Raw genomic sequence first — 23,377 nt, forward strand, 5'->3', positions numbered from 1 at the left:
ATACAAGGCAGTGGCGACCCATCACTCGGGGCAGGTGGCTTGCCGGTCTCCCCCCTTATGCCGTAGTTTGTACATCTCAATTGTCAGTAGAAACCATATTTGTTTAAGCAAGCCAGCCATATCAGCTATGTTTTTTTAAAAGGCAGTAAATGAAGCTGAAAGAAGTGTTTCCCTGCCAGACAAGGCTCCGCTGATAGCCAGGTGTAGCTTGTTATGGGACTGCTGTTGGGACAGCTTTATGTAGGTCCTAACAGGTTGTGGGCACCGCTTGTCACCGTTATAGTGCAATTAATGTATTGTTTAGTGTTGTGTAGTGACTTTGCAGGCATGCATCCCACTTTTTTCTCACCAAGATTTACATGCTAAAATCGCTACTGAGACGGGGTAGGATCTTTTTGTGTCTAAAATGTCTAATGCAAGAAATGGCGGTGGAAACACTTTTCTACACTAATATTGAGATAGACATCATATATCGAAGTAAATTTAAGTCACACGATGACATTTTGTGTGGTCCTCCCACTACTATTTAGGCTACAGATGAAATATGTTAACTTTACAGGGTGGTGAAGGTACAAGGTGATGAGCTTGATGTGCCTTTCCAATAAATATCCAGGGTCTTATTCTGGTGACATGATGATCGATGCTTTGTTGCCGTTTTGACAAATAAAGAATCTCGCTCTTTGTCCATAGTAATCTCATGTCGGCTGAAGCTACACTGTATCTGCCAGTGCAAGCTGTTGGTTGGAACTCACCTGCCAACACCAGAGTGGAACCATGTGCTATATAACGCAACAAAACCATCAGTAGAGTTAAAAATGTGATGGACCCCATTTATTTTTTAAAGTTACTTCTATGTACAATACATCAGCCTTTTATCCACAACAAGTCAATTTGATAAACATCTCTGGTGGGAAAATGCAGATTGTTTTTATGCAGATTTTAGAATATTCTAATAAAACCCAGCTACTGTCTAAAACTGAGATTTATGTGGAGGGCAAAGTACAGCTCTAATTTGATCCAAACTTAAGAGATTGAAACTCTTGGTGCTGTCTTTCAGTGATTCAGGTTCACCCATCAGATGTGATGCTCTAAGGAATGGTTGTTACTGTGCAACATATGTTGCATTATGAACAGTATATCACATGTTCTGTATTCACATGTAAATGCAGTACATTTTCTACAGAAGTGTAAAGATTTTGATAAAGGCTGGGGTTGAATTCATTACGCTGGACATCTGTCAATGCGGTTTGTTCTTAATGTGTATGTATGGTGAACGCTGTAAAATGTAGGTTCCATTAGCTTTAACAGGCTAGGTCAACATGCTGCAGGGTTTTGAGCTGCTGGTATTTACTGGTTGAGAGCCAGTCTACCGTTAGCTACCGTTAGCATGTGGCTTCATCTCCAGGTGGTGCTGCTCAGTGCTTTTCAATGGCAGTGTGTGAAATTATACCTGACAAGCTCTTAGATACAATTGAATAGGAAACTCTAGCCGACAGATCACATTTAAAACAGATTTTTATTTACAAATCAGGGCAGGCAGTGCATGCAGCATGGGTTAATTTAAATAATTACATTTCTCCAATTTAAAAGAAGTAATCTGTCGCTTCCACACCTTTGGTTCAACATCATCACTGCCCAACATCCAATCATATGTACTGAGGACCTCGAAATCATCATCAAGCCACTAAGTGTAAAAATATTCTACGTTGTTTACTAATCTTAACAGAACCATACACCTGCATCTCGATTAAAGACAAACAAATACATCCGTAAAGCCAATAGGGAGTGTGTGTGTACTGTCCATCTGTGTTCTAGTAGTAGGCCTCTCTGATCTTGGCCTGTAGTGTGTCACAGGTCTTCTTGGCATCTCCCAGCAGCATGGATGTGTTGGGCTTGTAGAAGATGGGATTGTCTACTGCAGCATAGCCCACACCCATGGTCCTCTTCATCACAATCACCTACAGTACAGGGAGGGGAACAGGGGTGAGACATGGCTCACATCACCTTTATATTCCTGTTCCCATCCCCACGTCCACCCTCTGTTTCCAACTGTCTAAATCAGGGGTATGGAAGTACTATTTGAGAAGGTCCAGTCAAACATTTCCTAGGTGGCAAAGGTCCAGATGGATAATGTCATTTATCAGCATAGTAACAAAGCCCCACCTCACAACCCATGTGACCTCAAACTGTTCACACCCATCTTGTTGGCGGAGAGAAAACTGTGCAGCTAATTTCCTGCAATTCTAGAACATTTTGTCATGTCTTATGTGTGTTCATATGATACCAGGGGTCGAGGCATGACTAACCCTCATTTATCATTTTAGTTCAGGACCCACAGCCCGTCTGCGTATGACTGGTCTAAATAAATAGTGGCAGAAATATGTTTAAAATAACTAGTCAGATCTCATCACAATCCCCTACAGAGGAACAGAAGACAGCCCACTTCACAGCCCACTTCACAATCTCATTTTATGCTCTACCTGTGAGAGCCCTTGTCACCCAAAGAGTAGGAGGACTCAGCCCTCAACACCAGAGAGCAGAACAAGACAATATTTTGCATCCTTCCTTCCTTTTGTAAACCAGTGAGAGGGCCCTGTACTAATACTCTTATCCTACCTTCTTCATTCCCTACCTGTTTGGACTTCCAGACCTCCAGGACTGGCATGCCAGCAATGATGGAGTTGGGGTCCTCCTGGGCTGCTGAGTTCACTGTGTCGTTAGCACCCACCACCAGCGTCAGGTCAGTCTCTGTGGGACACACACATTCAGTAAAACCAGTAGAGACCCTGGCCAAACTATGGATGGAACCAGCCAGGCAGCGTTACAAACACAACCAAGTGTGAGGGATGCCTGCTGGTCGTTATGATCAATCTATACTGAACAAAAATATAAAACACAACATGCAACAATCAAAGATTTTACTGAGTTACAGTTCATAGAAGGAAATCAGTCAATTTAAATAAATTAGGCCCTAATCTATGGACTTCACATGAATGGGCAGGGGCACAGCCATGGGTGGGCTTGGGAGGGCATAGGCCCACCCACTTGGGGGCCAAGCCCAGCCAATCAGAATAAGTTCTTCCCCAAAAGGGCTTTATTGCAGACATAAATACTCCTCAGACAATCTGGCAGGTGAAGACACCGGATGTGGAGGTCCTGGGCTGGCGTGGCTACACGAGGTCTGCGGTTGTAAGGCTGGTTGGATGTACTGCCAAATTATCTAAAACGACGTTGAAGGCGGCTTATGGTAAAGATATAAACATTAAATTCTCTGGCAATAGCTCTGGTGGACAGTCCTGCGGTCAGCATGCCAATTGTCAGGTGGACGGATTATCTTGGCAAAGGATAAAATGCTCACTAACAGGGATGTAAAGACATTGGTGCACAACATTTGAGGCAAAGCTTTTTGTGCGTATGGAACATTTCGGGGATCTTTTATTTCAGCTCATGAAAAATGGGACCAACAATTTATATGTTGCGTTATATTTTTGTTCAATAAATTGATAAGTGTGAGTGTGTGTTCTGACCTTTGAAGTCCTCATTGATCTCATCCATCTCCAGAACCACGTCGTATGGAACACCTGCCTCAGCCAGGAGCACGTTCAGCTGGCCTGGCATACGACCTGCCACAGGGTGGATACCAAACCTAGAAACACACGTGCACACACACACAGAAAAACACACAATAATATTGTTTTTATGCAATTCCTCAGTCAGTCAGGGCTTCACAGCTTTGCTCTGAATTTGGAGAATAAAGAAGTTTTCCACTCTAAAGCTTTTAAACCCAGATGTGTTTTGTCTTCCTTGAACTTAAGAGGTGACCTGCCAGTGTTCCTGACCAGGAAACTCAAGACGGTCAGTGGGGTTGTAAAACTAACTGGAAAGAATGTTTATTTTAGAACTCAGACTAATACAGGAAGATATTGTTATATCACTGTGACAGGAGGACTGATGGTCCCCAACTAATTTAAACAGAGTGAAGAGAGAGGGATGATTGAGGAGAGAGAGAGGATTGTATTATTGTGAAGACTTACCTGACAGACTTGCCCTGCTCTACCAGCATCTTCACCATGTCAGCGATGGGGTACTGGGCCTTAGCCGCACACAGACCCCAACCTACACACACACACACACACACACACACACACACACACACACAGGTTATAAGCAGACCCCAACCTACACAATCACAGTGTCACTGTAGGTCAAGTTAAAATGTTACTGTTAAAAGGTATGACTCGGCGATGCATGAAGTAAACAGCAGTGGTGTAAAGTACTTAAGTAAAAATACTCAAAAAAGCACTACTTAAGTAGTTTGTGGGATCTGTACTTTACCATTTATATTTTTGCCAACTTAGTTCACTACATTCCTAAAGCAAATATGTACTTTTTACTCCATACAGTTTCCCTGACACCCAAAAGTACTTGTTACATTTTGACAGGAAAATGGTCCAATTCGCACACTGATCAAAACAACTTCATTCCCTACCTGGTCATCTCTACTGCCTCTGATCTGGCTGACACAAATGCTTTGTTTGTAAATGATGTCTGAGTGTGCCCCTGGCTATCCATCAATACAAATAAATGGTGCCGTCTGCTTTGCTTAATATAAGGATATAGAAATGGTTTATACTTTTACTTGACACTTAAGTAGATTTAAAACCAAATACTTTTAGGCTTTTAATCAAGTAGTATTTTACTGAGTTATTTTCTATTAAGGTATCTTTACTTTTACTCAAGTATGACAATTGAGTACTTTTTCCACCACTGGTAAACAGAATATTGGGCCGATTTCCACAACAACTAAGAGTGTTGAAGCGCGAGGTTGAACCTCTGCTGTTTGGTCCCGAAGCTACCATGTAGCAGCGAGGAGCGCACCCGCACACATATACCCTGTACGACTGAGAGCAAGGTCTTGCATCATGCTCATCTTAATATCTGAGGTGCTGCTCGTGGCCACGTCATAACTCTACATTGAATGTGTTTGATGGTTCAGGTTGATGTGACCTTCTCCAAGACATGGCAGAGAAATATCATGTCAACCAGATAAACGATAGAGGTAACTTAACGACCAGATAGAGGTAACTTAATGACCAGATAGAGGTAACTTAATGACCAGATAGAGGTAACTTAATGACCAGATAAACGATAGAGGTAACTTAATGACCAGATAAACGATAGAGGTAACTTAATGACCAGATAGAGGTAACTTAATGACCAGATAGAGGTAACTTAATGACCAGATAAACGATAGAGGTAACTTAATGACCAGATAGAGGTAACTTAATGACCAGATAGAGGTAACTTAATGACCAGATAAACGATAGAGGTAACTTAATGACCAGATAGAGGTAACTTAATGACCAGATAAACGATAGAGGTAACTTAATGACCAGATAGAGGTAACTTAATGACCAGATAGAGGTAACTTAATGACCAGATAAACGATAGAGGTAACTTAATGACCAGATAGAGGTAACTTAATGACCAGATAAACGATAGAGGTAACTTAATGACCAGATAGAGGTAACTTAATGACCAGATAGAGGTAACTTAATGACCAGATAAACGATAGAGGTAACTTAATGACCAGATAAACGATAGAGGTAACTTAATGACCAGATAGAGGTAACTTAATGACCAGATAAACGATAGAGGTAACTTAATGACCAGATAAACGATAGAGGTAACTTAATGACCAGATAAACGATAGAGGTAACTTAATGACCAGATAGAGGTAACTTAATGACCAGATAGAGGTAACTTAATGACCAGATAAACGATAGAGGTAACTTAATGACCAGATAAACGATAGAGGTAACTTAATGACCAGATAAACGATAGAGGTAACTTAATGACCAGATAAACGATAGAGGTAACTTAATGACCAGATAGAGGTAACTTAATGACCAGATAAACGATAGAGGTAACTTAATGACCAGATAAACGATAGAGGTAACTTAATGACCAGATAAACGATAGAGGTAACTTAATGACCAGATAGAGGTAACTTAATGACCAGATAGAGGTAACTTAATGACCAGATAGAGGTAACTTAATGACCAGATAAACGATAGAGGTAACTTAATGACCAGATAAACGATAGAGGTAACTTAATGACCAGATAGAGGTAACTTAATGACCAGATAGAGGTAACTTAATGACCAGATAGAGGTAACTTAATGACCAGATAAACGATAGAGGTAACTTAATGACCAGATAAACGATAGAGGTAACTTAATGACCAGATAGAGGTAACTTAATGACCAGATAAACGATAGAGGTAACTTAATGACCAGATAAACGATAGAGGTAACTTAATGACCAGATAAACGATAGAGGTAACTTAACGACCAGATAGAGGTAACTTAATGACCAGATAGAGGTAACTTAATGACCAGATAGAGGTAACTTAATGACCAGATAGAGGTAACTTAATGACCAGATAAACGATAGAGGTAACTTAATGACCAGATAGAGGTAACTTAATGACCAGATAGAGGTAACTTAATGACCAGATAAACGATAGAGGTAACTTAATGACCAGATAGAGGTAACTTAACGACCAGATAAACGATAGAGGTAACTTAATGACCAGATAGAGGTAACTTAATGACCAGATAAACGATAGAGGTAACTTAATGACCAGATAGAGGTAACTTAATGACCAGATAAACGATAGAGGTAACTTAACGACCAGGTAAACGATAGAGGTAACTTAATGACCAGATAAACGATAGAGGTAACTTAATGACCAGATAGCGGTAACTTAATGACCAGATAGAGGTAACTTAATGACCAGATAAACGATAGAGGTAACTTAATGACCAGATAGAGGTAACTTAATGACCAGATAAACGATAGAGGTAACTTAATGACCAGATAAACGATAGAGGTAACTTAATGACCAGATAGAGGTAACTTAACGACCAGATAAACGATAGAGGTAACTTAATGACCAGATAGAGGTAACTTAATGACCAGATAAACGATAGAGGTAACTTAATGACCAGATAGAGGTAACTTAATGACCAGATAAACGATAGAGGTAACTTAATGACCAGATAGAGGTAACTTAATGACCAGATAAACGATAGAGGTAACTTAATGACCAGATAAACGATAGAGGTAACTTAATGACCAGATAAACGATAGAGGTAACTTAATGACCAGATAGAGGTAACTTAATGACCAGATAAACGATAGAGGTAACTTAATGACCAGATAAACGATAGAGGTAACTTAATGACCAGATAAACGATAGAGGTAACTTAATGACCAGATAAACGATAGAGGTAACTTAATGACCAGATAAACGATAGAGGTAACTTAATGACCAGATAGAGGTAACTTAATGACCAGATAAACGATAGAGGTAACTTAACAACCAGGTAAACGATAGAGGTAACTTAATGACCAGATAAACGATAGAGGTAACTTAATGACCAGATAGAGGTAACTTAATGACCAGATAGAGGTAACTTAATGACCAGATAAACGATAGAGGTAACTTAATGACCAGATAGAGGTAACTTAATGACCAGATAAACGATAGAGGTAACTTAATGACCAGATAAACGATAGAGGTAACTTAATGACCAGATAGAGGTAACTTAACGACCAGATAAACGATAGAGGTAACTTAATGACCAGATAGAGGTAACTTAATGACCAGATAAACGATAGAGGTAACTTAATGACCAGATAAACGATAGAGGTAACTTAATGACCAGATAGAGGTAACTTAATGACCAGATAAACGATAGAGGTAACTTAATGACCAGATAAACGATAGAGGTAACTTAATGACCAGATAGAGGTAACTTAATGACCAGATAGAGGTAACTTAATGACCAGATAGAGGTAACTTAATGACCAGATAAACGATAGAGGTAACTTAATGACCAGATAAACGATAGAGGTAACTTAATGACCAGATAGAGGTAACTTAATGACCAGATAGAGGTAACTTAATGACCAGATAAACGATAGAGGTAACTTAATGACCAGATAAACGATAGAGGTAACTTAATGACCAGATAAACGATAGAGGTAACTTAATGACCAGATAAACGATAGAGGTAACTTAATGCAGAGTTTATTCTTGGAAGAATAAAAACAGAAGTGAATAAAGTCTGTTTGAAACAATTTGTTCTCTTCTGTTCTCCTCTCCTGACCTCTTTCCCCTCCTCTCTCCCAATACCCTTCCTTTATCTCTCTCTCCCTTTTCACCTCCTCTTGCCCCATTTCGCACTCTATTCTCGCTTTCCCCTCCTCTCCACCCCTTCACTCTTCACCCTTTCTCTTCCATCTCTCCCTTCTGTCTTAAATCATAGAATTTCTACTGTCTGGGGGTGGTGCGTGCGAGGAAACCCCTTTCTCCTGCCTGTAAGTGTTATGGGGTTGTGTGTGTGTGTGTGTGTGTGTTATGGGGCGGGGGTGAAGAAGAGGGCATGCGTGCGAGAGGAACCCCCGCTCCCATGTGTCTGTCTAACGCCTGCCTGTGTAACTGTCCTGGGCTATCAGCGTACTGGATAGAGGTGAGAGGCCAGTGCTGTATGTTGATAACAACTAATCAACTTTGTTTGGAACAAATTCCCCTGACCTCTAACCCCTGGGCCACTGTAGTCTTCTATATTACCAGTTACCTCTGAGGTCTGACTGCCTCCTGCCTGTCTGTCTATCTGCCTGGCGAATAAGCTCGCTCCGCTTCACAGGGACATAGACAAACGGCACCCTCTACTGGACATTCCCTGTCTCTGTCTGTCAGGCTCCAATCCAGATGTTATGCCAGGGTTCATTACTAAATGATCTGGTAGCAGAGTTCAGTCTGGGAGGAGAGCAGAACACAGACAGAGACATATAGATACATGACTCTGCACACATCCCTCCTACAGTGATGAACACTGGTACACAGGTGTGTTACATAAGTCTACCTCTGAACCCTACCCAGAACTTGCGTGTTGTGCGTGATTGCATTTGTGCTTTTGTGTGTGTGTGTGTACCTGGGGTGATGATGATGCTGTTGGCCTCTTTAATGAGTTCGATGGACTGGTCCACATTGACCTCTGTGTGGGTGCCTGTGATCTCCATGGGTTTCCCCCCCGCCGTGGAGCTAGTACCGAACCCTCCCAGGATGACGTTGGGCAGGGAACGGTTCATTGCCTGGAAAGAGGGGTGTAACCAGGATTAAAAACAACATTTATATTATATCTCTATGGGGAGCGCGCCAAATCTTTTGATGAATTCCAAAACCAAAAAAATCTCAAAGTGCAAGAGCAAAACTAAGATGACAAGGTTACCTGACTGGCAGGTGAGTGTCTGAGTGAGAGAGGCTGAGAAAGTGTGTGTGAGTGAATGCGAGTGTTTAGCAGTACTCACCACACACATGATGTAGGAGAGGATAGCACCAGACGAGCCAATCAGCGCTCCTACAATGGTCATGAGGTTGTTGTCCAATAGGAATCCCTCGGCACACAGCGCCCAACCAGAGTAGGAATTGAGCACAGTGATGACCACGGGCATGTCAGCGCCCCCGATGGCCATCGTCAGGGTTACACCCTACAGGAACACAATCACAGTCAGGACACGCTTCAGTCACTAGTTGGGTTGCAAAATTCCCAGGTTTTCCAGAAATACCAGTTGGAGGATTTCTGGATTTCCTGTTAATTCCCCACTGATTCCAGTAATCTTCCAACCTCGATTTCTCAAAAAGCTGTGATTCTTTGGAAAGTTACTAGAATCTTGGAACTCTACCCAGCAAACCAGGAACATTCCCAGAACATTAGCTAAGATTCCCATTAAGTTCTAGGTAGTGTTTTATCTAACATTAGGATGATAACATCCCAAAAACACTCAAATAATGTTTGTTTTTTTTCTTAACGTAATATCCTTGGAATGTATGCCTAACATTCACTGAAAGGTTGTGCACAACACCGGTAACAACCACTCCAGAACATTCCCTAAACGTTCTCATGAGTTTTCCATGTAAGGTAGAAATGCACCAGTAATTTTTTTAGAACATACTGCTGCAACGAAATATAGGAGCAATGTTCTGGGAATGTTCTGGCAACATCAGGCAATTTTTTTATACAAACATTGTGTAATCATGAGCCAACTGGCCAGGTTTTGTGTTATGAGAACAATTGCCGAAACCTAACGAATGTTCTGGGAACTTTTACAGAGCCAATTTTGGTTTGCTGGGTAGTCAATAGATAAACCCCTCACATTAACTTTATGTAACTTTATGATACTGTGTTATTTCCTCTAGATCAGGGGTAGGCAACTAGATTAAGCCGTGGAATGATTTTATTTGGAGCAGAAACAAACTATACAAAAAAATGTTAAACACTCGGGCCAGTTTTGGCCAGCGGGCCGCCTGTTGCCTAACCCTGCTGTAGATTTTGGTTGTTGTTGTAGCCTTTATCAAGGTCAGTCCCACCAACATTGTTGAGTGTCAAAGTTATTCTTATTCTGATTAGAGCTGAATAACACTATTGGTCATTGGCAGTCTTTCTTCACCATGTCTGTATAAAACATTGCAGCTTTAGCCATGTTCTCACCATGATGGTGGAGAGTCCAGACACTCCAACCAGACAGCCCATGCCAGTAGCGTAGTCAGCACTGAGCATGAAGGGAATCATACCACCAAGAGACGCCGTCATGAGACCGGCGTTCATCATGTGACGCCCCGGCAACATCAGCGGGGCGGAGTTCAGAACGCCTGACAGGAGGGAATACAGAACAATATTCACTAAACTGCACCCGGAACTCAAAACTCAGAATTTGTCATTCTGAACTGGAAATTGGGAACAGAGAGGAGTGGAACGGGGCAGGGAATCCTGGAAGGTGAGATGGTGTAGGGTTGTATTGATATATCACATTGATTAGAGTGAGGGGTGGAGGTCAGGTGGAGCGTTCTATTATATTGATAACAGACCACAGATCTGGCAGGGACCCCCGCCTTCGGTCTGCCTCTCATTACCAGTGATCACAGAGGGAACAGAGAACTAAACGCAATAGATAGACAACCGTTTCTCACGTGGGCCAAAAAAATAACTCCCCTCCATAGAGAAGCAGCCCCCCCCACACACTTAAAGAGAAAATTCACCCATTTTGAATGTTATATTGTTTTTGTGTATCTCTGAGTGATGTTCTATCGATTTCCTGGGTCATTTAATGTTTTCATGTGTATCTGAGTTACTGGTGTTCAAGCAGGCAGAAATCCATCCGGTTTGACGTAGCACTGTGATAAAGTCTCTCTCACTACCCTGGAAGTTAATAGGAATAGGACTTTTACATGGTGAAAACGTCTCTCATACATGTCAGATTTCAATACTGGCTGATGTCATAACACGGGAGGTTGTCTACTCTCAAATGACTCAACGATCATATTTTTTTAGATATTCCTACCTTCGAGAAATTTTAAATTTAACAGAGGGTCTAGCACATTTCTCCTATTTGTCTGCCTCTTCAGTCCTGGGTGCATCGCATGGTGCAGTTGTGAATGTCAGACTCCACTCCGAGGCACATCGATCTGCAGGTTGAACAGGTGAGATTGTAGACTCCTAAAATTGATACTGCAGTTTGTTTAGGCAATTTTACAGCTAACTAGCTACTTCATATACTAATATTGTCTTTGGTATTATTGTGTGTAGCTAAGTTTGCTAGCTAGCCAGCCCATAGAGAGAGCATTGCATTGTGGATTTGGTAGTCGACTTGAGCTGCAACATATTTCCACAACGATTTTTACATTTCTACCAAACTTATTATAAACGCCAAAATGAAACATTTAATCACAAAAGATATTGCTCTCACATATGTGTTATTTAACACTGTACATTATAGGAAGGAGTGGATTTGGGTGGATTTTTCCTTTAACAACTGTTACCTTACCAACATAGAACTCCTACAAGCCTCCCGGCCCATCCACTCTGTCAGGCACGCAATAATCAGACACACACTCACACACACACACACACCATCCTGGCCTGGATTTCCCATGGGATCTTGAGCTTTGGCTAGATCAAAGGAGGCAATCAGTACCACAGGACAGAGAGCTCAGAGCGAGAGAGCGAGTGTGTGTGTGTCTGTCTGTCTGTCTGTGTTCCTGCATCCACGTGTGTTAATGGCGGTCTACGGTACCTTGCAGCTTGCCATAGGCCACCAGTGACCCGCTGAAGGTGACCCCTCCGATGTATGTGCCGAGGTAGGCCACAGTCTTCACCATGTTGGCTGCAGGGTGCACGTCCAGGTGGGGGTACTCGATCATGTACTCTGCCACACAGGTCAGCACTGCAGCCAGACCCACCAGGCTGTGGAAGGCAGCTACCAGCTGGGGGAGGTCAGTGATCTCAATACGCTTAGCAATGGTCAGACCTGGGGAAGCAGAGTAGCAGAGGGTCAGAAACACGCAGTAGGGCACGGGGAAAAACAGACACGCAGTCACATTAGAGACCTTCAGTTCTATAGAAGTACCGATGGCTGTAGGTCCTAGCAGTTGATTGGAATTCAGCAACAACAAAGAACATGAATCTCTGAAGGTGGCCAAATGTATAAGACATTTTCTATGGAAGTATTTTCTCCTGGTCTCACAGTGCTTCACATAGAGTTGGACTAACTCCCAGTGCTACAACATACTGTATTTGCTGGGAAGGCAACCATCTGGACTGAATTACTTTTGTATTCATATTGGGCATTAACATCAGAAGTAACAGAATAGTCTGGAGGCTCTAAACAGTGTTGTCAAAAACCCGAATAAAATAACTAGTTCTCTAAAGGATAATGTTACTAATATCAGACTGCGTAAACACACATGCCCTGTGTGTGTGTGTCTGACAGCTGCCAGGGCCTAAGAGAATAATAACATCATATCAGTATAACACACCACTACTAAAGTACACACACACACCTAAAGTACTCGGACACCATGAAGATATCAGAACAGGTATATCTGTAAATCTAGACAGCATGATGGATGGTCCATCATAGTTTCAATAATTCACACTCATTTTTCAAAGACTACAGAAATAATATGCAAAGTCGATAACATGTAAAAACCTTAATCATGGTTTTATACACTTTTAAACAAATGTAGAATGGTGTATGAGATCAGATATTTCTAGACTTTTCTGCCTGTGTTGTCCAGACCAAAATCCTCATCACCAATGGCAGAAGGAAAAGTTCAGAGGTAGAAACATGGCATCTAGCTGGAAAAGTTGACTTGGGCCCGTTTCCCGGACACAGATTAAGCCTGGTCTTGGAGGAAGGGCCCAGTGTCTTCTGGTGGCCATAGGCTTTTTAGTTTCCATTTGAATCATAAAGTATTTTAAGATGTTTAAACACACTTTCAATACATTTTGATTAGATTTGAGATGGTATGTATGTGTATATGGCTGTATGGTGTGGCAGGTCTATGTACCCAGGGTTCCTCCGGTGGCCATGGCGGCACTCATCTGTGCCAGCAGCTCGGGAGAGGGCTTCAGGGAGCCAAGGGTGGCAGCGATGCCCCCTGCTACCCCCATCATGCCCAGGGCATTACCCAGACGACTGGTGCCCTGTGAAGACAGCCCTGCCAATGCTCCCACACAGCACATACCAGACCCCAGGTACATCATCTGGAATACACAGTGTTACACAACATAACACACCTACACAACACAGTTGGCTTCCTAACCCCAGGTAGTTACATCATTTGTAGAACAGCACTTCAACAATCACAACGGCACATCAGTGTCACCTGCTCGATGTGGAAGCCAGCAGCCACAGAGGCCCCGTAACCTCCTATGAAGACTCCTATTGGCAGACCGTACAGGTAGTTGTACTCTGGAGGGTCTGTAGGACGCTTAAACATGTCCAGCATCCTCTGGGTGATCATGAACCCACCTGGGAGGACAGAGACAGGTAGTGACAGTGAGTGAGTGCATGCTTGTGTGCGTGCGTGTGCGCATGTGTGTGTCGTGTGTGTGCCGGACCTGCGATATTGATGGAGGAGACGAAGGCTGCAGCCAGAGCCAGGCCCTCAGGGAAGGAGGAGGGGTGGAGACCTCCCCCCATCAGGACCAGACCACCCACAGCAGTCAGACCTGACATGTGGAGAGAAGACATGTTCACACACACCTTGTTCAAAGTCCAGGTGCTTGAAGGAGTAAAGAAATTGAATAATGTAACAGTTTCTGCAGGGGTTTCTTAGAGGGAGAAAATAAGCAGAGGGCTTTGTTACACTACACAGCTCAATACTACAGACACACCCAGTATGGAGAATAGGGTGACCATTACTAACTGACACATCCAGTATGGAGAATAGGGTGACCATTACTTACTGACACACCCAGTATGGAGAATAGGGTGACCATTACTTACTGACACACCCAGTATGGAGAATAGGGTGACCATGACTTACTGACACACCCAGTATGGAGAATAGGGTGACCATTACTTACTGACACACCCAGTATGGAGAATAGGGTGACCATTACTTACTGACACACCCAGTATGGAGAATAGGGTGACCATTACTTACTGACACACCAGGGTCGTATTCACTAGACACCAAACAGCTGAAAACTGACCCACACAAGGAGGGACTGACAAAACCTGGCCAATAAATGCTTGTTTTTCATTGCAAAGCGTTTTAATACATTTTACTAAGGTGTGCACAAATAAATATGGCCCAGCAGTGACACTGTTTGAGCCCTGACCTCTTACCTGAGATGGCGTTGGTGACGGACATGAGGGGTGAGTGGAGGGCGGGGGTGACGCCCCACACCGTGTGGTATCCCACAATGCCGGCCAGGCCGAAAGTGGTGACCATCTGGGTGAAGGCTGCGTTGGGCGCCGCCAGGCCCAGAGCCAGACATGTAGAGAGACCTGGGGACAGGAGAGGACAGCAGAGAGGGAGGGAGTTAGGGTGTGTGTGTGTGTGTGTGCGTGTGTGTAAGTGCGTGCGGTATGAGTGTCTGACCTGCGGTGTAGACACCAGCGTTGGTCAAGGTCTTCTGGAAGGGTGAGACCACAGCTGCCTTCTCTGCCGCTAGCTCTGCTACACTTTTCTGTTTGACTGGAGCGGCCGGGGGTTGTGTCTTAGGTTGGGGGGATGGGAACAGGCTTCTGCCTTCCTGGAGATGTAACCAACACAACGTGAGAGATGCACAATATGAGAAACACACAATGTAAAAAATACACAAGATGAAAAATACACAACGTGACAAATACACATCGTTAGAGGAATACACACATTGAGAAACACGTGAGCAATTGATAAATATTCTAAATGGAGGTTATTGTTAGAAATGGAGGGATCCTGTCATGGATTTAATTGGAATCCTTGCTTTTTAAAAAGTGAGTTTCTACGGCATGTAAGGTTGAAAATTAGTGACTGACCAATCACGTGCAAGTTGAGGTTCTTAACTAGAAGACAGGATTCTTCATCTGTCTACCTAAGGGACCTGAGTAACAACCACGGGGATATAACGATGGAACATAGCTAGCGAGAAAAATCACATTGAAATAGCATGAAGAATTCTTTGTTTAATACGTGGTAAGGTGACACGCCTCGTGCTCTCTGCCTCTCTAGTCTGCCATAAACACTGTCAAAGTGTCAAAACAAGGCATTCCTGGAAAAGTGCATTTAAAAAAGATATTTCATAACTAGCATTCCTGTTTCTCACGTAAACTGTGCTATGTGCAGCCAGCTGGATTCCAGCTCTGAGAGACTATAGCAGGGTGGCTTATGGGTCATGGTGACGCTTCACTCACAAATCACAGCCTGCATCCCAAATGGAACCCTATTTCCTATAAAGGGAGCTACTTTTGACCTGGGCCCATAGGATGCCATTTGGGAGGCAGAGAAAGTCTGACGAGGACTCTTCAACTCATTCAACAGAGAAGATCTGCCAAACTTTGATTTTGGAGTGAAATATCACATTTAAAACTCCCTGCTTTCTTCAGTCTCAGTGTGACTGATTCACCTACTTTGGAGCCACTTTACTTATCGTGTCAATTGAAACAAAACCGAATCCAACCTTTTTTCACAGGAGAAGACAGCATTTGCACCCACAATTTGACGGGGGAAAAAATACAACCAACCTCAAGAGACATCTGAAAGAGAGTCCTCACAATATATACGCTCAGGTAATAACAGATTATTAATGCTAGTTAAGTAGTAACTAACTAACTATGACAGAACTTTGATTCCAATACGCTACAGTATGTTAAAGGTTGTGATTTATCATCTGCTGCAGAGTAATGTGTTCTTCTGCCAATCTGGCTGTTGGGAAAAGAATCTACAATAGGATTTTATGCAGAAGAATATGTTGGTAGGACAAGGCTGTGTATGTTTGTGCACATGGAAGTCAGTGATTTATGTTTACTATATGTTAATGAGAAAATGGAAATGGAACGACTAAAATGAGACTAAATCAAAAGGGCATTTAGTTGACTAAAATGGCCCATTGTTTTATTCATTTTGACAACAACTAGACTAAATCATTATTCAAATGACAAAAATGTGACTTAATGGTATTTTAGTCAAAATGACCAAGACTAGACAAAACAATAAATAAAAGAGTACCAAAACGGACATATTCTACATACAGTATCAATAGACACATACTACACACCTGCATGACCATGGTTCCTCTGATGACATGGTCCAGTGTCCCGTGATCAAACTCTTCTTTGGGCTCAAAGTGGAAGTAGTCCTTGTCTGGGCTGATGGGAATATTTCCAATTAGAATCATACATTAATATATCACATTTATATACTGTACCACCTTCATCAAACTCCAATCCTTTTACACTTGACCAGGAACAACTCAGGGCCTGGTGTTTTTCCTGGTCAGGTAATGTGATCGGTTCTAGGGAAAACTGTCCCTGTCTAGTAGTATAATAAAGTGTCTATCCATCCAAAAACCTGTCCACCCACCCGTCTCTTTACCTGATGGCCTTGAGCAGTTTGAGCACGTTGTTGGAGTACAGGGTGCTGGCTTGGGTGGGCATACGGCTGGGCAGGTCCGTGAAGCCGATGTGTGTCACACCCTGAGGAGAAACACACACGGCTCTGTTACACACACACACACTATACACACTCTAGGGACAGTATTATTCTTCCAGAACTGAGCTGGTCTCCTCACCTTGTGTACATGCAGCTCTCCAGGCTTGGTGGTCTCGATGTTTCCTCCAGCCTCAGCAGCCAGATCCACCACCACAGAGCCATCCTTCATAGACTCCACCATCTCGGTCTTGATCAGGATGGGAGCTCGCTTACCTACAGAGGGCATGGTCACGGATCATTATAGAAAGGGAAATTATTAAGATAGAAAGAATGGAATGATATTGATGATGATAGAGAAAGGAGGGAGAGACGTCAGAGAGAAACAAAGAAAGGTGAACAAGCAGACAGAGTATGAATGAATGAATGAATGAGATACTGAATAAATGAATGACTAAATGAATGAAATGAATGAATGAGAGCATGAATGAATGAGATACTGAATGAATGAATGTTCACCTGGGATGAGAGCAGTAGTTATGAGGATGTCCACGTCTTTACACTGCTTGGCAAACAACTCCATCTCAGCTGCAATGAACTCTGGGGACATCTCCTTGGCGTAACCTCCAACACCGTCCCCGGACTCCTTAATGTGCACCTCCAAAGGCTCCGCCCCGAACGACTTAAACTGTTCCAGAGCTGCTGGTCTGAGGGTGGATACAGAACATCACCATCATCAATACTGTACCTGGTATCGAAGACTAACTACAACTCATCTGGTACTGCAACTCACCTGGTATTAAAGCTTCTGACTGCAACACACCTGGTATTAAAGCTTCTGACTGCAACTCACCTGGTATTAAAGCTTCTGACTGCAACTCACCTGGTATTAAAGCTTCTGACTGCAACTCACCTGGTATTAAAGCTTCTGACTGCAGCTCACCTGGTATTAGAGCTTCTGACTGCAGCTCACCCGGTATTAAAGCTTCTGACTGCAGCTCACCCGGTATTAAAGCTTCTGACTGCAGCTCACCTGGTATTAAAGCTGATCCCTCCTGTCTCAGCCTCCAGTATTTATGCTGCAGTAGTTTATGTGTCGGGGGGCTAGGGTCAGTCTGTTACATCTGGAGTATTCTCTTGTCTTATCCGGTGTCCTGTGTGAATGTAAATATGCTCTCTCTAATTCTCTCTTTCTCTCTTTCTTTCTTTCTCTCGGAGGACCTGAGCCCTAGGACCATGCCTCAGGACTACCTGGCATGATGACTCCTTGCTGTCCCCAGTCCACCTGGCCATGCTGCTGCTCCAGTTTCAACTGTTCTGCCTGCGGCTACGGAACCCTGACCTGTTCACCGGACGTGCTTGTTGCACCCTCGACAATTACTATGATTATTATTATTTGACCATGCTGGTCATTTACGAACATTTTAACATCTTGACCATGTTCTGTTATAATATCCACCCGGCACAGCCAGAAGAGGACTGGCCACCCCTCATAGCCTGGTTCCTCTCTAGGTTTCTTCCTAGGTTTTTGGCCTTTCTCAGGAGTTTTTCCTAGGGAGTTTTTCCCAGCCACCGTGCTTCTTTCACATGCATTGCTTGCTGTTTGGGGTTTTAGGCTGGGTTTCTGTACAGCACTTTGAGATTTCAGCTGATGTACGAAGGGCTATATAAATAAATTTGATTTGATTTTTGATTTGATTTAAAGCTTCTGACTGCAGCTCACCCGGTAATAAAGCTTCTGACTGCAGCTCACCCGGTATTAAAGCTTCTGACTGCAGCTCACCCGGTATTAAAGCTTCTGACTGCAGCTCACCCGGTATTAAAGCTTCTGACTGCAGCTCACCTGGTATTAAAGCTTCTGACTGCAGCTCACCCGGTATTAAAGCTTCTGACTGCAGCTCACCCGGTATTAAAGCTTCTGACTGCAACTCACCTGGTATTAAAGCTTCTGACTGCAACTCACCTGGTATTAAAGCTTCTGACTGCAACTCACCTGGTATTAAAGCTTCTGACTGCAGCTCACCCGGTATTAAAGCTTCTGACTGCAACTCACCCGGTAATAAAGCTTCTGACTGCAGCTCACCCGGTATTAAAGCTTCTGACTGCAACTCACCCGGTATTAAAGCTTCTGACTGCAGCTCACCCGGTAATAAAGCTTCTGACTGCAGCTCACCCGGTAATAAAGCTTCTGACTGCAACTCACCTGGTATTAAAGCTTCTGACTGCAACTCACCTGGTATTAAAGCTTCTGACTGCAACTCACCTGGTATTAAAGCTTCTGACTGCAACTCACCTGGTATTAAAGCTTCTGACTGCAGCTCACCTGGTATCGAAGCCTCTGACGATAGCGCCCATAGACTTGGCGGCTCCAGCTGCAGCCAAACCAGCCACTCCACCTCCGATGACCAGGACCTGGAAGGGTTAACAAGATGGCAGTCAAAGATACAGCGACGTTATATTGATCCCACGGACTCTGCAGTGCAGTCCAGATGACAGGTTAGTCAAAACACTATAATATAGTTAATGCTCTGAGATGTCACAGTTGTTCAGCTTTGACAGGTACAGTGATATAACTGCTATAGAAGGACTTACCTTGGCTGGGGGGACTTTCCCTGCTGCTGTGATCTGACCAGTGAAGAATCTGCCAAAGTGGTTAGCAGCCAGAACAACAGCCTTGTACCTGCAGGACACACACAGTTCTATGAACACATTGAACAAGTTTCAGAGCTGGAGGGTAAGACATATGTGTTACTGTGTGTGTACGTATGCGTGTGTGCATGTCTGCATGTCTGGGTCTCTGTGCATGTCTCCCCTTACCCTGCAATGTTAGCCATGGAGCTGAGTGCGTCGTAGCCCTGTGCGATGGTGACGCGCGGGACCTGATCCATGGCCAGCACGGTGGTCTGACTCTGGACCAGCTTCTCCATGAGATCAGGATTCTGGGCTGGGTAGATGAAGCTCACCAGGGTGGATTTAGGCTTCAGCAGCTCTGACTCATGTTTGCCAGTAGCCTCGTTCAACACTGGAGCTCTCACCTGGAGAGAAAGTTCAAGAGAGAAGATGGGTCAGAGGTTACCAGGGGCCAACAATGTCTAAAAGATTGAAATGTTTATTTTGTTTCCTCTACTAGCTTAAACAACCAGCAACAATGATTTAGTCAGACTTTACCTGGTTTCACCAGTGTTATCCCATACCTAATACATTGGAAGGGCAAAACTCATTCCTCACTCAATTTGTTGTGTAAAACTCCCATTGACATACTATAAGTGTGAAGTATGGTTTAAAATAAAGTTCCATTTCAACATGTATCTATCTGAAGTTAGGTTCTGGCCCTCAAAATGTCATAACACATTTTGTTGCCAAACAGCACGTTCGAGGGGATCTGGCTGAGCTAGGAGCTGTGTGGGATAACTAATCTTGATCTCATGATGAGTAGTTCATGGAATGCAAGATTATCTGTAGATCCATGATTCTGCACAGAGCCTTGATCAGGCCGATCCTCTCAGATGTAACCCTGCAGCCCTGGGTTCAAGTTAACTCCCGGCCCAGTACTGACCACACTGAGTTTGAGTTTAGTTTGAGTTCCATAGCCCAGTACTGACCTTGAGGACCAGGTCAGATCCGAAGGCCCCGTTAGTGTCTGTGATGGAGGCTCCAGCGTTTATGTACATTTGGTCAGAGAACTTAGCGTGGTCTCCTGCTCCAGACTCCACCTGGACGTTGAAACCCTGTTTGACGAGCAGCTCCACCCCCGCAGGGGACACAGCCACACGACGCTCATTCTTAAAGATCTCCTTAGGAACTCCTACCACCAGGTCCTTATACAGCCGTCCTGTATGAACACACACAAGCTCATTTTAACAAACACTTGAGGACAACCACATAAGATACAACACACCTCGGGGAAAAACAATGGGTGTGATTTACACACACTGAATCAGTGCGCACACACAAACACATCTATACAGATACATGAGTGGGAGACATGAGTATAGCATTACAATTAACAGCATGAAGAGTAAACCAAGTCTGAGTTCAGAAAACAGTGCTGTTTGCCGTTATCAAGACTAGGTGAGAATCTGGGAGAGACTGACAGGTTCGGGGTAAAAGAGGCTGCAGATGAGACTGTGGAAGAGGCAGGGAGTGAGGAAGTGAGGCAGGGAGTGAGGCAGGTTGTAGTGTACTAGGCCGTAGTGACTACTACTGTAGTGTGTGTAAGTTAGACTAAAAGACAGTGTAGTTCTGCAGCGGAAAGTGAGTTGGGCCGGAGAGGCCGGTGGAGAGTCGGGTTTCACATATCAGTCCTTACACGGTGTGGTGACCTCCCCAGCACAGAAAGATTATTAGCAGCTGGTTGGCTGCGAGCCAGTACCCACACCACGACGAGGCCTGCTCTGTCTCTCAACACAGACCCAAACCCTGCTCTGCTAAACGCCCCAGTAACACACAAAACTTCCACAAACACACAACATACACTCCAGCACAGCTACCTCAGTCAGTGACAACACAGGGTAGTGTTTATAAAAAGTAGATCTGCCATGGAACAGCAGAATACACATTTCACCTTTAACTGACCTCTCTTACATGTTCTCTATGCAGGTTAGCAACAGAGTGTGGATTTAGCCACGGTCAGGTTAGCACCCCATAGAAACGTTAGCTAAATTGATTCACGGTCCTATTGTTTCCTATTTCAACAAATTCTCTAACAACCCCTATTCCAAACACAACCGCCACTGCTCTGTGGGAGTTTTTCTACTCCTCCAGCCAGGGGAGAAAATGTCCTTAACTGAACTGCTGTTTAGTTTCCCAATGCCTTTAGTAGGACAGAGAGGAGAAGCTATAAAACAACAAGCAGCCAGGCCTAGACTGCCTATTGTGGCAAAAATACAGATAAGACAATTACCAGAAGATAGTGTTAAGGAGTTTGTGTGTTTGTTAAGGAGTTCTAGTTGTGTGTGTACTACCTTTAGCAGGCTCACAGTTCCAGAGCTGTGGGAAGGTCCTGAAGGCCCGTTGGCCAGGTGTGTGGTGGCGAACACCTTGCTGGAGCAAGGTGACAGTGGAGCCACAGCAGGAGACACAGCGCAGCAGAGAGGACATGGCTAGTGCTGCTGAGGGACAGGCCTGTAGCTGTACCTCTGGTCAACAACACCTAGAGACACAAACAGGTGTGTGTGTGTTACAGGTGGGAACGTCTTCTAACACTACGTCTGCTTGCTGCTTCCTCAGCCAGCCTTGCTTATCTTAACTGCCCCCAGAAAGTCCTGAACACACACACACACTTTCTCTTCAGCTGCTGGGCCTAGCGACGGCAGTGTGACATTTCAGCTGTGCAGGACAGGACGCAGGGCTGTATACACACTACACAAAGCTACGCGAGATCTGGAAATATGACAGTGTGGTTGTGACAAGGACACTCCTGACTGCTGGGTGAGAGCATAGGACAGGGGAGGAGGTTGGGTAGGAGTAGGGACAGGAACAGAAAGGGTAGGGCTGGGGTAGAGGCTGGAGACAGGCAGTAGATCTACATGCAGAAACTGGGGCAGAGAGAAATAGGGATTATATCCACATGCCATGTTGTGGGTTAGCAGAGCACAAGGCAGCAGCAGCTCAAACGATACACACAGCCTCTCTCTAATTCATTCATACACTTCCTCCCTCCCTCTCGCTGTCTGCTGCTGTTGCACCAGTGGAGTACAACTCAGACAGGGTGGAAAACTGGGACACAAGTCTCTATTACAACCTGTAGCTGTACATTTTGTCCGTGCATGACTGTTGCTTCCATTCATTCCTGCATGAATAAACAGAAAAGTAAGAGAAAAGTGTTTATTATTAGGGTAGCTACAAAAAGATTTCTCACTAACCTTCTGGTAGTTTTCGTCTCAGCCGGAAAACAGTTCCTGTTTGATCAGTTATAAAATACAGTAGGGCAATTTGGTTGGTCGGAACGACCTTCACTTTTTCATTTGTCGGGCGCACGGAACGAAGTTTCGGTATCGCAGGTTTATTGCCGCGTTCATATGAAAGTCGGAACTAGGAAACTAGAACATGTCCGACTTGCTAATTGGTTGAGCGCGGCACGTGTACAACTACAGCCAGTTAGCAAGTCAGACATTTCCGAGTTTCGTAGTTCTGACTATAACGTCAACAATGCATATATCATTGACTATAGAGACTATGCGAGTCTCTCATAACCACATTAATACCACTGCAGGCTGACATTCGTCGAGATTTGGTGACATTAATGTAGAATGCTCTAAGGACTTTCCGTAATTAAAATCACTACATGTTTTTTTCACAAGCTATATCGCCATCAATAATGTAATGTTGCACAGAAGTTGTTTGCATATTGTTGTCCACAAGGTGACGCCAGTTAGACATGTTTTG

The 23,377-nt window shown here is 43.8% G+C and overlaps 1 protein-coding gene across 2 annotated transcripts; it reads right to left on the bottom strand.

Annotated features, from left to right (window-relative positions):
• Positions 1 to 1,497: 1,497 nt before the first annotated feature.
• Positions 1,498 to 23,006, bottom strand: LOC115166964 (NAD(P) transhydrogenase, mitochondrial). 2 transcript variants are annotated; one of them, XM_029720947.1, is made up of 23 exons: positions 22,855 to 23,006; positions 21,955 to 22,142; positions 20,593 to 20,822; positions 19,808 to 20,025; positions 19,583 to 19,670; positions 19,314 to 19,402; positions 17,510 to 17,697; positions 17,133 to 17,266; positions 16,937 to 17,037; positions 16,620 to 16,710; positions 14,963 to 15,116; positions 14,707 to 14,868; positions 13,974 to 14,084; positions 13,739 to 13,884; positions 13,421 to 13,616; positions 12,145 to 12,378; positions 10,563 to 10,723; positions 9,382 to 9,561; positions 9,006 to 9,165; positions 4,035 to 4,116; positions 3,528 to 3,646; positions 2,633 to 2,748; positions 1,498 to 1,958 (listed from the first exon to the last, which is right to left on the bottom strand). In XM_029720947.1, exons 2-23 carry the CDS (start codon positions 22,088 to 22,090, stop codon positions 1,812 to 1,814), a joined length of 3,243 nt encoding a protein of 1,080 aa, XP_029576807.1. In that variant the 5' UTR covers positions 22,091 to 22,142; positions 22,855 to 23,006; the 3' UTR covers positions 1,498 to 1,811. The 2 variants fall into 2 exon arrangements, with proteins under 2 accessions (XP_029576807.1, XP_029576806.1); XM_029720946.1 differs by lacking the exon at positions 22,855 to 23,006 and having other exon boundaries at positions 21,955 to 22,344.
• Positions 23,007 to 23,377: the final 371 nt, after the last annotated feature.

This window comes from Salmo trutta, chromosome 29 (assembly GCF_901001165.1).
Source record: "Salmo trutta chromosome 29, fSalTru1.1, whole genome shotgun sequence".
In the NCBI taxonomy this organism is placed as follows: domain Eukaryota; kingdom Metazoa; phylum Chordata; class Actinopteri; order Salmoniformes; family Salmonidae; genus Salmo; species Salmo trutta.